The sequence below is a fragment of the Gadus chalcogrammus genome, chromosome 19, assembly GCF_026213295.1.
Source record: "Gadus chalcogrammus isolate NIFS_2021 chromosome 19, NIFS_Gcha_1.0, whole genome shotgun sequence".
In the NCBI taxonomy this organism is placed as follows: Eukaryota; Metazoa; Chordata; class Actinopteri; order Gadiformes; family Gadidae; genus Gadus; species Gadus chalcogrammus.
The window spans coordinates 13,071,295-13,086,294 of record NC_079430.1 but is presented as its reverse complement, the minus strand read 5'-3'; the positions used below and the strand labels follow the sequence as shown (position 1 = coordinate 13,086,294).

The following is a 15,000-nucleotide window of genomic DNA, read 5'->3' as shown; positions in this document are numbered from 1 at the left end:
GGGACAACCTCTACCTCCGCACCGTCCCCTGTGAGTACACCCCCCTCCCTCCCCCCCCCCAGCCTATATCTCTACCTCCACACCGTCCCCTGTGAGTACACCTCCCTCCCCCTCCCCCCCCCCAGCCTATATCTCTACCTCTGCACCGTCCCCTTTAGTAAACCCCCCTCTTCTTCCTCGCTCCTTCCCCTGTGAATACCCCCTCCCCCCCCAAACCTCTGACCCTGTCCCTCACCCTCCCCCCCCCCCCCCCTCCACCGGAGGTGGGGTCTGCCCCCATTGGCTGGTCCTCACAACGTCCTCTGAGCCGTTGAGATCAGACACTTGAGTATCAGATGGCTCCTTCCCTGATACAATGGAGGGATGTCCTCTGAACACATGAAGGATGAACACATGAAGGATGAACACATGAAGGAGGGTTTATAGCGTGCTGACCTCACCTCTGAATACATGAAGGATGAACACATGAAGGAGGGGTTATAGCGTGCTCCCCTCACCTCTGAATACATGAAGGTTGAATACATGAATGTACGTGAACTTTAATAGGGGTTATGGGGTGCTGGCTGACTCCAAGCCCATTAAGGTGCTGGTTTGTATCACCAAATGGCCACAACCTAATGGCCTTTTTCCAATCGCAAGTTCGGCCATTTAAGAAAGGAATATAGACCCATAAAAATACAATACATTTTCGTGTGTAAGACATCGTCACGCACACAGAGCAAGGCTGGACCTCTCAACAGCATGATTCATTATTATTCATTTGTTCCGATAACTATAGAAGTCTAATTTAAAAGGGTAATTGAAGTTTGGACAGAAGCTCACCGCAGGGGTTTTAGTTTGATGATATTTGCGTGTAGAACAGATTATCAGGTTCAAATGGGAAGGTTTCTTCAGATTAGTCTGGGTCTGAAGACTGGACATCGGACAATATTTCCCATTTTACATCGCTTATATTTGTACTGTTTTTTTTGACAACATCATGTTGCACTTTGTGTGAAACATTGTTCAACGTGTAAACAAAGCTCATCTCAAATAAATCGCCACAATGAGCTTCTTTGATTTGGAAGCAAAAAATTAGGTAAATATTGAACTTCAAACAGAACTCACAATCGCAGATTTCATTGTGAAGTGCTTGTGAAGTCCTCCTCTCTGAAAGATGTGTCTTAATTTGAATACATCACATTTTACGGGAAACTAATATGCAACTAAATAGGCTACAGTAAGTGTCTATCGTTGTGTTATGATTCAAGACAATCGTCATCATAGAGACATAATCCCAGCTGCACTGGGAGGCCAGGCCAAGCAGAGTCCAACCAGGCCAATCAGGGTCCAGCCAGGCCAGTATAGTACAGTGTCACAGGTCACTGCTGAGCCAATCAGAGTCCAGCCAGGCCAGTATAGTACAGTGTAACAGGTCAGTGCTGAGCCAATCAGAGTCCAGCCAGGCCAGTATTGTACAGTGTAACAGGTCAGTGCTGAGCCAATCAGAGTCCAGCCAGGCCAGTATTGTACAGTGTCACAGGTCACTGCTGAGCCAATCAGAGTCCAGCCAGGCCAGTATAGTATAGTGGAAATAGGTAATTTCTCTGCACCCAAGATCCCCTGCTCCTTACTGGCATGTATTTACACGATGTATATTTTAGGTATTGGTTAATACACGATGAGTATTTAGTATGAAGTCCCCTGAATATCATTATTAGTCAGATTTAAGTCCCCTGAATTTCATTATTAGTCAGATTTAAGTCCCCTGAATTTCATTAATTAGTTAGTTAGTTTTAAGTCCTGTGAATATCATTATAGTTCGTTAGTTTTAAGTACCCTGAATAACATTATTGGTTAGTTTGTGGTTCCTCTGCTCTCTGTTCCCTAGCCCGCCCACCCCCTCCCCTCCCTCAGACTAAGGGTATTACTACTGTCCCGGGAAACAGTTTGACCGAGCTGTGGTGAATCTGTGTATCATCAGAACAAACATCTTAAACTCGTATTTGAACAGCGAGGCGGTCCACAGCTACAGGCCCGAAGGGCCCGTGTTTTTCAGCTGTTAACGTTTTCTTCTTCAAATATTAGCATATTTGACACTCTTCTTTCATGTGTTAATTGAAAACGATCCCTCACTGCCGATTTATTCACTATTAGTGCCTGCTAATGGGTAGCTCTCCGTATGTCTGCAGGGAAAACCAACAGCTGAAGCTTTTTAATACTCATCTCAAAAACACCAACCTGTACGAAATAAAATAAATGTTTAAACAGCAGAGTAATCGGGCAGTGACTACTCTCAGAATACACGTGTCTGTAGATGGGGAAACGATCCCACACACGCATGCACGCACGAACACGCACACACACACCTGATCCAGGTGAGGTCCATGGTAGTGGTAGTTGTGTGGTAGGTGGTGTTGTCGCCGGTCCTTCATACCCAGCCCCTGGGAGATGGGTATGGAAGGGTTGGATGTTCGTTGTTGTACGGCCCGAGCATGATGACCTGGGTTCCCCTGGCAACGGGGCACCCTGCTCACAGGGGCCCTGGAGGCTGTGATGTGAAACCATCCCAGTCCCATGAACCCAGGCTTGTTGCCCTGAGTCAGCAGCCTGGGCTAATTAAGTGCAATGTGTGCATGCATGAGCGCGTGTGTTGGTGTGTGGGTGTTTGTGTAATTACGGTTTGTGTGCGTATGTGTGTGTGTGTGTTTATTGCCATGCAGGCATTTGTGTGTGTGTGTGTGTTGCCATGCAGGCATTTGTGTGTGTGTGTGTGTGTGTGTGTGTGTGTGTGTGTGTGTGTGTGTGTGTGTGTGTGTGTGTGTGTGTGTGTGTGTGTGTGTGTGTGTGTGTGTGTGTGTGTGTGTGTGTGACATTATTGCCACATCAGCCTAACAGTACCATTAGGCAAAGCTGTCCGTTTGCTAACTGCTAGCTGCTAACTGCTAGCTGCTAACCGCTAGCCGCTAACCACTAGTTCTGCCCTGAATCCCTGATGGAGGCTCATTTTCCTCTGGTCTCGCAGTGATGGGGTTTCATTAAATCACTGTTCCATTTTTTCACACCAAAAAGACACGACAAGAGACACCCTTTTCCTGTTGTTTTTTACGCGCTACAAACAATAAGAGCGATTTGTTTGCAACGGTATGAGTTGTATCCTCAGATAACGGAACGCGGAGCAGCTGCCAAGAAATAGTACTGGGGAGGAGAAAACAATAAAGACTGAGCAGGAAAAACATGGCTGCCAAGATAGAGAAACAAAGTGACTGGAGACGGAAGAGATAGACAGAGGGAGATGAATAGAGAGAGAGGACGAGAAAGAGGTAGAGAGAGAGAGATGAATAGAGATGACGAGAAAGAGAGAGAGATGAATAGAGAGACATGACGAGAAGGAGAGAGAGGGAGGGAGAGAGAAAAAATGTTGATAACTACACCAATTAATGAAAAGCTCAGAGAGAGAGAGAGAGGTTGTGGAGAGTTAACTGATGCATTTAGCGCAGCCATTGTGTGCATCCGAGCGAGTGTGTGTGCTTGCGTGTGTGTGCTCGCGTGTGTGTCTGCATGCCGTGGAGTGGAAGTGACCTCGTCGAGATTGAAGCGAGACGAGGAGGAGAGACGGGCCAGAGTACTTTTGAACGGAGCTCCTGGGATGGAGATGAATGAAGAGTGGAGGAGAGCGACACCGCTGGGAGTCAGGAGGCAAGAGGGCCTGGAGAGACGCACGACAAAGAGGTTCAGAAGGAGGGAGAGGGGGAGAGGGGGGGAGAGGGGGAGAGGGGGAGAGAGAGAGAGAGAGGGGGGAGAGAGAGAGAGAGAGAGGGGGGAGAGAGAGAGAGAGAGAGAGAGAGGGGGGAGAGAGAGAGAGAGAGGGAGATGGGGGAGAGAGAGAGAGAGAGCTCTTATCACAGCAGACTTGGGATGGCAGGTAAAAGAAAAGCAATTTCTGGAGCAGAGCTCCGTAATGGGGGGAGATAGAGGTAGCTCACGGCCGGATCAACCGCCTGGTTCAGAGGCATCGACTCGGAGGGAAGAGGACGGCGCTCGGACACACAGAGGAGGGCTGCTGACTGCCGAGGGCACAGGAGTGGTTTAAGCACCCTGGTGGTGATAGCATATTAATGCTGCTGTGCTGTATAAGGCTAGCCTAGCACTGGGGATATCTTAGCCGTGGTGAGGCTGTAGCAGCGGGGATAGCGTAGCCTTGATGAAGGCTCAGTGATGGTACTAGCTTAGATATGGTACTAGCGCAGCGGTGGTACTAGAGCAGCGGTGGTACTAGTGTAGCGGTGGTACTAGCCTAGCGTTGGTACTAGCCTAGCGTTGGTACTAACGTAGCGTTGGTAACAGTATAGCGGTGGTGAAAACATAGCTGAGATGAAGGTTCAGTAATGGTACTAGCGTAGCTGTGGTCCTAGCGTAGCGGCTGAGATAGCATAGCTATGATGAAGGCCTTAGTGATGGTACAAGCATAGCGCTGGTGATAGTGTTGTGGGGATGACAGCCTAGTGATGATGCATAGTTGCGGTCAAACCTAGGTTATATTCTTCGTCGTGTGCGAACAAAGAATGATAATACGCAGAAAGAAAATAAGTTGAAGTGATGCAGAAGTCACAAGATTACAATCACTCTTTGTACCAGGTTGATGCACAATACAACAGCCTACAGCAGGGCTCCAGACTAACATTTCTCACTAGGAGCACTGTGGCCCTAACTGAAAATTGTAAGGGCACAACCAGATATTCTAGGGGCACACATCTTGAGCTCCTTTACTGTATTACCTATGAATAGTGATATAATAGACGCAGAAATTACTATATGCTAGGGATGTCCCGATCCAGCTTTTTGCACATCCGATCCGATACCGATATTGTAGCTTTTAGCATCGGCCGATACCGATACCGGCCGATCCAAGAATGTATTAAAGATTAAAGATATTTACTTATTTTGTTGTACTACTCATGTTGAAAAGGGTTTTACTCTTAAGAACAACTAGCCAACTTAATTAGGTTAGTTTGAATAATCCACAATAGTTGGTAATGAGAAGCTGACCTGTTTATTCAGGGTTAAATAAACACAAAATAGACAAAATAATAAATAGTCAAATTACCACACACACACTGAATTGGCATCAGTGCTCTGTTCTTGAACAACAAGAGTGTAAACAATATTGTAAACAATATAACATTATATATAAAAGCAACACACACAAAAGCTGAGTAGAAAATAGTCAAATTACCACACACACAGTGTGCGCTAGGTGTGCTGAACAACGCTCGAAAACACGGACCGGAGTATTGAAAACAAACTGGATCGGGAGTCCGGATCGGGATTTTCCCTTGCAGGCCCAGGGGTTGACACTAAGGTTTCAAAAGCACTTGCCCATCGGGCAAGTACAGGTCAGGTTCAACTTGCCCGAATGTAATGTTCACTTGCCCAAATTATAATCAGAATCGTGAACGGGCCTCTTTTTGCCAGGCACCCGGCCTGGTTTTGGGGGGGCTCAGAAAAATCATCCTAGCTCAGACTGAAGCTGAATGTTAGCTTTGTGTTTAAAAAATAACAAACTTCTCTTAGTTTACTTATTTATCGAGCGGTCACATCGTGCCATGAAGTGATTTCAGTCCACAGTTGCAAGCTATCGCCAAGTTATATGTAGACCTGCATGATTTGATGCAAATGTACATAACTAAATGTCAGAGGTAGTAGCAAAGATATGTCTTTTTTAACTTTCAAGTTTCTTGTAGCTCTAACTGAATAATCACAATCGCGTTTCTAGTAGGGTTGTCAGTCACGATACTGGATTTTCTAACTTCAACACTATTCCTGGAAAAAGATCGATATTCTATACCATTTTCGATATCAGGGGAAACGTTTTTTTCAGGAAAGAACATACCCAAAGTAAAGAGATTATATCTCCACAACTGCAAGGGCGATAATGTCATCTTTGGGCCAAAAGAAAGATTGTTGTGCAAGTGAAATATTCAATGGGGATAATACTTGGTTAAAGTGAATAAAGCCATGGAACACAGCATAAGTGGAAGATAACATTTCCACCTGTAAAAATTATCAGTATCAGTTGGTCGTTATCAGTTGGGGGCGCTGTCTTACTATGAGACACAAATAAGGTAGATATCTTACAATTTTGACACTTGACACCTCTATTTAAAGTTCAGGGCAATCGAATGCACCAAGCCAAACACTCGCAAATAAATATATGGCCACTAGATTGCGCTGAAGAATATGTTTTCTGATTGAAGGCAATTTACCTATTTCCTAAGAAACCTTCTCTTATTCATTGATTGAAAACACCATGTTAAGTTGCAAAATTTGGCCCAGATACTGGATAATCTGTTTATGGTGGTTTTATTTGATCAGAATCAACTTTGTGGACAAAAATCACAAAGGTAATACTTCATTTTTGGTTGTTAAAAGAAAAGGGGACGTTTCTTCTTAAGTTGTTATTTGCGAGTTTTAGTCACAGAATGATATGGTTTGGACTGTTGGAATAAGTGGAGGCTCAGCTTTCATGTAATATATACAGTAGTTTGTGAGGGTCCAATTTCGTGAAAAAGATCGCTATTGCTGTGCGCATGTGCACAGTTATGAAACACAAAACCGTGTTCTTGACTTTCCTTGATAATTTGCCTCAATCCAAAGTACTTCCAAACTGCACTCCTCCATCACTACTCCATTTAACTTCTACCTAAACCGTTCGGAGGTGCTGCACTTGAGATGCTAGCTGTGTTGGCTAACCTTTAGCGAATCACTGCCAGAGACCGCACTGTGAGTGAGTGACAGAAGGCGGGGCTATATTCGCACTGAAGCGATGCGTGTCTGTTAACTCGCTTTCCGAGAGAAGAGAAGAGAAGACAGCGCGCTGATCAATTGCAAATACTTCTATTTTGTGTGGTTTTGCGGAACAAAAGGTTGTTCTGCAGTTTCTAAAAACATTTGAATAAATAGCTTTTATATTAACATCCACCCAAAATCCACTTGCCCGTTCGGGCAACCAGAAAAAATCTCAACTTGCCCAAACATTTTTTTTACTTGCCCCGGGCAAGCGGGCAACCGTTAGTGTCAACCCCTGAGGCCAATCCGATATTGATATGCATTTTTTTGCTAATATCGGCGGCCGATCCGATCCAAATATCGGATTGGGACATCCCTACTATATGCTGTTTCAAGTTTTATTGTGTTTCTCATATATCCCAACGGTTTCCACGTGTGCGTGCATGCGTTCAACGAGCACGGAACAGAACGACAGTTTCACTGGAGTGCGCCCGCTTGTCTTTGTGCCGCTTGACAGGACGCTGCGCTCTCAACTCTCTGCCCAACCGCCTCTCTAGGTGCGACAAACGCCTCCCGTGTGAAAAGCCCTTTATGGCACCTGAAGCAGAGTCCTGTACGGGTTCAGGTACCCACACAATTTGGATGAACTGTGTTGGACACAGGTGCGGGTCGGGTCGGACGCCTGAACAGCGTTGGTCGTCGCGGGTTTTGAGATTGCGAGCGAGACTTCTCCGGTGCTCGGGTATGTTATTCAGTAGCGGAGGAGTCAACTAAAACCGTCAACGTCAGATGATGTGCTTTTTTTGCACAGCAATCTAAAACACCACGCCAAACACCAGATAGTGTAATTCCCCGGCTTTCCATCTGGTGTGTCCAATTTTCCTTCGGGTGTGGTCGGGCATCGTTATCAATCTGGGCCTGGGTCTGGGCGGGTGCGGAATGTAATTCGCACTAATGTCGGAACACGGGTCGGGGGCGGTTTTAAGTATTGCATGTGCGGGTTTGCAAAATAAGACCCGTGCAGGACTCTGACTGGCACTGACACACTAGCCGAAGGTCGGAAGTACGAGTCAATAGTTCGAGTCACAGACGTTTACGCTCGCTCGATAATAATAATTTACTGGCGTGCCCCTTCGACGTTTAACGTGTCAAAAATAAATAATTTAAAAGGGCAAATTTGCTCAATTCTGTTGCACACTCTTACATTTTGGTCGCAAAATGCGACCATTTGGTCGTAGTCTGGAGCCCTGCTACAGGTGTGTACACTATAGAAAACTTTGACACATTAATGATCCTTTCCTTTCACCGCCGTACCTTCTGTTGTACCTCGCTGGTCCTTGAAGACACTCTGGTCTTTATCCAAACCACCTTAGATCAGCGCTCTACTGAGAGCGCTCTTCTTCCTTGAGTTCCATTATGTTCAGACCCGGTCGTCCTCTCGTCTGTACGCCGTGTTTCCTCCTAATAATACCGCTCTATTCTGGGCTTCGAGGCGGGCAAACACGGGGCCTTGGAGTGCGGACACGCGAAGGCACTCTGAAGGCCCCAAGATCTCCTGGAGTGTCTCTGAATAATGGAGGTGGGGAGAGAGGAGAGAGAGACAGCTCTGTGGAGCGGTTGGAGAGTGTCAGAGTAGCTTTACTTTTATACCATTCTCTCGGTCTCTCTCTCTCCCTCCGACATGAGGAGTTCAGACCTGCCAGAGAAGTTGGGTTCTCGCAAGGGTGACATGTAGCAGTTGGTTGTTGGTAAAGTACGATGTGTGGCTGTGTGTGTGTGCGTGTGTGTGTGTGTGTGTTTGTGTGTGAATCAATTATATTTTGATTAATGTCAAGTAGTGATCGACCGATATATCGGCCAGCCGAAATAATCGACCGATATTTGCGCTTTTTACGTGTATCGGCCGATATTTTTTCCGGTATTGGCCGATTTATTTATTTATTTTATTTTTTGGCCATGATTTACAGACAGTTCAATAAATGTTCATTTTTTTTAAATTGAGACATTGTAACATTTGTTATCATCATTGTGTAATTTAATGATGTAAATTGAGGGAGGCTTAGCCTGGAAATCCAGACCCACATCTAGAAAGCTCTGGTCTGGCAAAGAGTAATGAAAATGGCCCAACTCGAGGAGCGGCACCAAGCATGCATTTGAAAATATCACTGGATAACACATGTTGGATAACACTACGACCAATCAGAAGAATGCAAGGGGTGTGACGTATCCAGACCAGTGGAGCTAACCAATAGATAAGACTCTTGCCGTATCGGTCGGTAAACCAGCAACGCTTTTGGCCTGCCTATATCAATACTTTGATGTGATTGATTAATGTTCTGGGCCAGGGGAGGCCCAGAATATACACAAGTATATTGCTCGTTCCCAGAGTCACTTCGCTGAGCAAATTATGCTCTCACGAGAACTCTGGATTTCCAGGGTAGTATCGGCTCCAAATATCAGCTCAAGAAAATAGGTATCAGCATATCGGTTATCGGCTAAGGCTGATGAAAATAAATCGGTAATGGTATCGGCCCTAAAAAATACATATCGGTCGATCCCTAATATCAAGGTTTAAATCACACAGAGCCGAACAATCATTGCTACTATTAAGTTGTCAACTAACGATTCTTATCATGAGTATGCATCCCATAATATGTGGTTTATGTTAGATAGTGTGTTCTGATTTAATTCCAAACATTTCCGTGTTTCAAATATGAAACCATAGAAATCTCTGACCAGAGATGCAAAGGTGAAATATTAAATCTAATATGTAACTAGGTATTGAGTCGTTAATATAACATTCTGAAAACATTACATTTTGAAAACATCACATGCATAGTAATGGGGCGCCGGGACTCTATCTCTCCCACAGCAAACGGTTGAACCTCATTTTAATTTAGCCAGCTCCCTTTTCACCGTGCATGGAGCTACCATTGACAGACCCTCACAGTGCATGAGAACGATTGTGATGGGCCTATTTTCTGCCAGCGTTAGCCGCACACCGTAGCCTGCCTGGGGAACCTGGGTCTATTGATTCTTAATGGAAAGCCAAGAGCTAAACTAAGCTAGCGTAGCGGCGCTGCACAGGCAGACAGGTTGCTAACGAAGGGGGTGAGATGAAAGCACAACAGCCCAGTGAACTTTATGTAATTGGAGTTTGGGGTTTTATGAAGTGTGTTATTGGATATTCTCTCCGTATCTCTTAAACGGACCCCTATTCTTTACTGTTTCAAAATGGAGCCTCCAGTGATGGGTGGTATGTAGAGCCTCCTCCCAGTCTACCCAGTCGACTGCACCAACTGTAAGGTTGATCTACCCATCATACATTTTGGTAGGCACTACCACTAGTGAGGTCCCTAGAGGGATTACAGCCATATTTAAACGGCTCAGAATCACAGCTAGTGTCAAAGTGTTCCCTTTAATGACGTACACAAACACAGTTGAAGTGGTCGATGGTTTGCTAAAACGTGTGTGTGTGTGTGTGATCACTTAGATTTTGATGTGGATCTAGAGCACATGTTTCAGTGGTGAGGTCTTAGGAGAGGATCTTCAGAGTTAACTGAGAGGTTCATGCCAACGGGCCAATGTTTGTGCTATTGGCTACAGCGTTGGCAATATTGCTGGAGAAAGAGGGAGTGATTGATGTGTGAGAGAGCGAGAGTGAGAAAGAGAGCAGTGAGAGAAAGAGAGGTGTGAGGGAGGCTGTGTGAGGAATGGAGTTAGACAATGCCAGAGTCAGGGAGAGACATTTGGCGAGGAGAGATAGAAGGGATTATGGAGTGCGCGTGTGTGAGGGAGAAAGAGATGAGAGGGAGCGATACACTGTCTGTTTTACGTTGGATTTTCATCCTCCATTTTCCCCCCTTCTAACCCCCTCACTGCCTCTCTCTGTGTACTTCTGTCCAGCCAGATATCTGGTGCCGTCATGATCAGATTCCTCTACACATTGAGGTTGTACTAAGCCGACCACATGTTCAACAACCCAGGATACAAGTCCAGAACCTAGGGCATCATTACATCGTCTGCCACAGCCTCTTCCGGCTTCCTGCCCAAATCCTGGTCTGCTGCTATGTACCAGGAACTGGCCTCCATGAGGTGACACATCGGTCTGGACCAATAGCGGCCCTGAGAGGCCCTCAGTTGGCTCCGGTTCACTAGCCTACATAGGGGAGCCAGGCCTCTTTGGCCTCGCTGTGGGGCCTCGCTGTTGCCCCAAGCCTCACTGGGGCCAGGCCTCGTTGTAGTGCCGCCGCTCTGGGCTGTGTTTCCAGGTTAAGCGCTGCCTTGCTTCTGCCTCTTTGTGTCACTGGGAGCGGGCGACAGAGGGGCCGTCGCCCCTCAGTGTTGGCGTACCTCTCAGAACCCCTGCTCGCTCTGATGTCGGGGTGTCTGCTCTTTGACTTCGCCTCACCCGACTGAACTGAACGCTCCCCCCGAAAAAGCTCCCTTTCTTCCATCCCTCAATTTATTCTCCCTCTCTCCCTCTCTGTGTCTCCCCTTCTCCTCTCTTCATCTCACTAACTCATTGACTCATTGAAGGCAGGGTGGGGTTACCATGGCAACTGCTGTTTCCTCTCCCCATCGGCATCAAAGACTCAACTCTTCTTAAACTCTCTCGCTCTCTCTCTCTTTCGCTCTCTCGCTCTTTCACTCTCTCGCTCTCTCTCTCCCCCCCCCCTCTCTCTCTCTCCCCCCCTCTCTCCCCCTCTCCCCCTCTCGTTTTTTTTAATCATTAGCCCCGTTTCAGTCTCCCCTTCCTCCTCCATCATCCCTCTTCATTCCCTCTTTTGTCCTGGTGGGATAATAAAAGAGAAAGTGAAGAGATAGAGAGAGCGGGCTGACCTGCCCTGTGACTCATAGCTGTTTCCTCTCACGAGGCAGTGGGCCATAGCGTCACTGCATCGATTGGCGGCGAGACGCAATAAAACCAAAACAGCAGGAAGCACAGAGGAGTCTCCATTAACCACAGACCCGTGGACACCTTGAGCTAGTCTGCACCTGAGGAGGAGTTCTGCTGCAAGCACACTGCATGGGACCTGGTTATGTCAGAGGTCAATGCATGTGACCTGGTTATGTCAGAGGTCAATGCATGTGACCTGGTTATGTCAGAGGTCCCTGCATGTGACCTGGTTATGTCAGAGGTCCCTACATGTGACCTGCATTTGACCTGGTTATGTCAGAGGTCACTGCATGTGACCTGGTTATGTCAGAGGTCCCTGCATGTGACCTGCATTTGACCTGGTTATGTCAGAGGTCAGTGCATGTGACCTGGTTATGTAAGAGTTCTCTTATGAGAACTTGTTCTCTCTGTGTGTGCGTGCAAGTGTTCATTTGTGAGGGGCGTGCAACCCTGATTGTGGTAGAAGGGGGTCTCCCAGTGTGACTCAGGACCTCGTATCAGAGAGGGGGGTCTCAGTGTGACTCAGGTCGTGTATTACAGAGGGGGTCTACCTTTGACTCAGGTCTTGTATCACAGAGGGGGATCTCAATGTGACTCAGGTCCTCGTATCTCAGAGGGGGGTCTACCTCTGTGATGTCATAGTGACTCATAATGTGTTGTTTGATTGCGTTGGAGATCTGAACAATGAGCTCTCTGTGTTCTTCCTCCTCTTTTAAAAAGGGCAGTTGGTCTCGTGGCATTAACAACGAGATGACTCCAACTACAACAGCCCCACGCTTTGAGTTTCAAACCATCACGCTGTTGCCGTTCGGTTTATTATTCATGTGTTTTGCTTTCTCAAAGCACATCTGTTGTAATGTTATGCAAAGGCGCACAACTGCAAAGCGTGGGACCTGTTTGTCACAATGTGAACCTTCAGAGTTGTTTCTTATGGCTCTGATTTCCGCTTCTTAACAAGGATGTGCTCGTATGGGCTGTGGGATAAAGGATATAGGTAACAGCGCATTGCTTTGTCTGAGCAACAAGCTAGTGGAGGCTAGTAAAAACCAGGCGTCCATTGTCAATGCGCTCCCCCTATTGGATGAGGTTAAGGGAAGGACCCTATATGGGCACACTGCATTGTTCTCTTCAGTTATGGGTATGACCATATGACGCTCTTCTTCTCTCTCTCTCTCTCTCTCTCTCTCTCTCTCTCTCTCTCTCTCTCTCTCTCTGTGAATGCACGGGCAGCTGCCCGTGCATTCACAAACATGCAGACTATGCATTATTCAGACTGGCGAGATCCTCTGAAGCATGTGCACACGCACACGCAAACGCACACATACACAAACAGACTATCAACAAAGGCCCCTTTGCGATCCTATGTTGCGTGTGTGTTTTTCTATTTCCATAACCTGGGGCGTATATGTGTCATGACAGCAAAATGAAACATGACAGCATCTTTCTTCGAGACTGAAGGTTTCTCTTCCTCATTCATCTCCTCAGACATCCAGGGCATTAGTGCTCCTAAAACAACTGGTCCGCTCCAACTCCAGGAGCTCTGGACGGCCACACAAACCCTGTGTTGCACAGAATACTCCTCTGGTGAATCTTCATACAGAATTGGGCTTCGTTCATGTTTCAGATCCATCGTCATATTCACATTAATGGAACAACCAGTAATCCATAATGTGTCCATCAATAGTCAATAACAGCTGTTAACTGATTGAGTGTGTCAGGCTTCACACAGTGCAAACTAGGAAATAATCAACGATATAATCAACACTTTAGAACAAGGCCAAGGTAAATAGCAAACAGTCTTGGTTCGTTTTGTTAAATATGCTCATTCTACCCCCGGACGCACAGCCTTGGTTAAAGAACCCGGCCAATGAGACGGTGCGGTCCTTTGTCATGCCAAGAGTGTCTCAACAAAGCTGTGAGTCTAGTGAATCTTCCATGTTCTCTGCGTGTTCTGGAACAATCCGCCTGGCACTGGGCGGCTACAACTCAACACAACACAAAGAGACCTCCCATCTGTGATGTCATTACTGAGCGCCACCAGCAGGGCTTTCCATCTGAAACCTGAGGATTACAAACAGTTTAGGGAGCGTTTTGGCGCCTCAAAGCGCTGGTGGTCATTCTATTCTGACCGCAGGCGAGGGGAACACAATGGAGGAGCATCAGGGTCTCATCGGGACGAGCGGGATTGGACTCTGACAGCATGTTCGCTTTCTTTGTAGGACACACTAACACACACACACACACTTCTTATAACACACACACACACACACACACACACACACACACACACACACACACACACACACACACACACACACACACACACACACACACACACACACACACACACACACACACACACACACACACTTCTTATAACACACAACACCCCTTTAGAGACACATGAAGTGGTCCTGAATTCTTGATTCTTCTGTTCTTCTATTCCTCAGCACAGTACCTTTTTAGAAACCATAGAACATACTAAATCTCTTAAATCTGACTGCACGCAACCTTCTGTGAACTTCTTATGGTAACTCCAAATGTTTTGGGGAGTAAAGGAAATATCCAAGAACATTCTGCCCTGTTTCCAACTCAATCGTATGGCATAACGTGGTCATATGGTGTTTAACTGTATATTGTTTGGTTGATGGTTTGATTCCCCATATTAAACTTCCTTAATGCTGCCCATGCTACCTTTCCTTTGCACTACGACCCGGGTCACATGGGTACTACAAGGTCACATGGGTACCACAAAGTCACAGGTCACATGGGTACCACAAAGTCACTGGTCACATGGGTACCACAATGTCACAGGTCACATGGGTACAACCAGGTCACATGGGTACCACCAGGTCACTTGGGTACCTCCAGGTCACATGGGTACCATTAGGTCACATGGGTACCACTAGGTCACATGGGTACCACTAGGTCACATGGGTACCACTAGGTCACAGGTCAAATGGGTACTACTAGGTCACATGGGTACACATGACCTAGTTCCTAGAAAGACTCCCCAGAGATAGTTGCAGTGAACGGTGCGTACTTTTGTCTGAGGCGTGTTTATCGCCGCCTCATCCTCAGCTGGTACAGTAATGAGAGGTGGTTAGCAGTGATCAGCCGGTACCCCTATGAAGGCCTGGTACTCAGAGTGTGGGATGTATCTGTGGAATTGGTGTGTTGTACCGCACAACGTCTTGACAGTCCAACGCACAAAAGACGTTGACAGCTAAATAAACGTGATGGCTGAGAAATGCTATTATTATGTATATATTCTGTCCACGTTAAATCTTCGTGTCTCCGCTCTGACGCTGTGGTTCAGTTCATATTTCATC

General features: G+C 46.5%; 1 protein-coding gene across 1 annotated transcript in view; it reads left to right on the top strand.

Moving 5' to 3' along the window:
* Positions 1 to 15,000, top strand: part of magi2a (membrane associated guanylate kinase, WW and PDZ domain containing 2a) — a 149,770-nt gene that overhangs the window by 35,306 nt on the left and 99,464 nt on the right. Inside the window, exon 2 of the mRNA XM_056579012.1 lies at positions 1 to 30. This exon is cut by the window's left edge and continues 87 nt beyond it. Within this exon, the coding sequence (XP_056434987.1) occupies positions 1 to 30 (30 nt within the window). The remainder of the gene's footprint in view (positions 31 to 15,000) is intronic.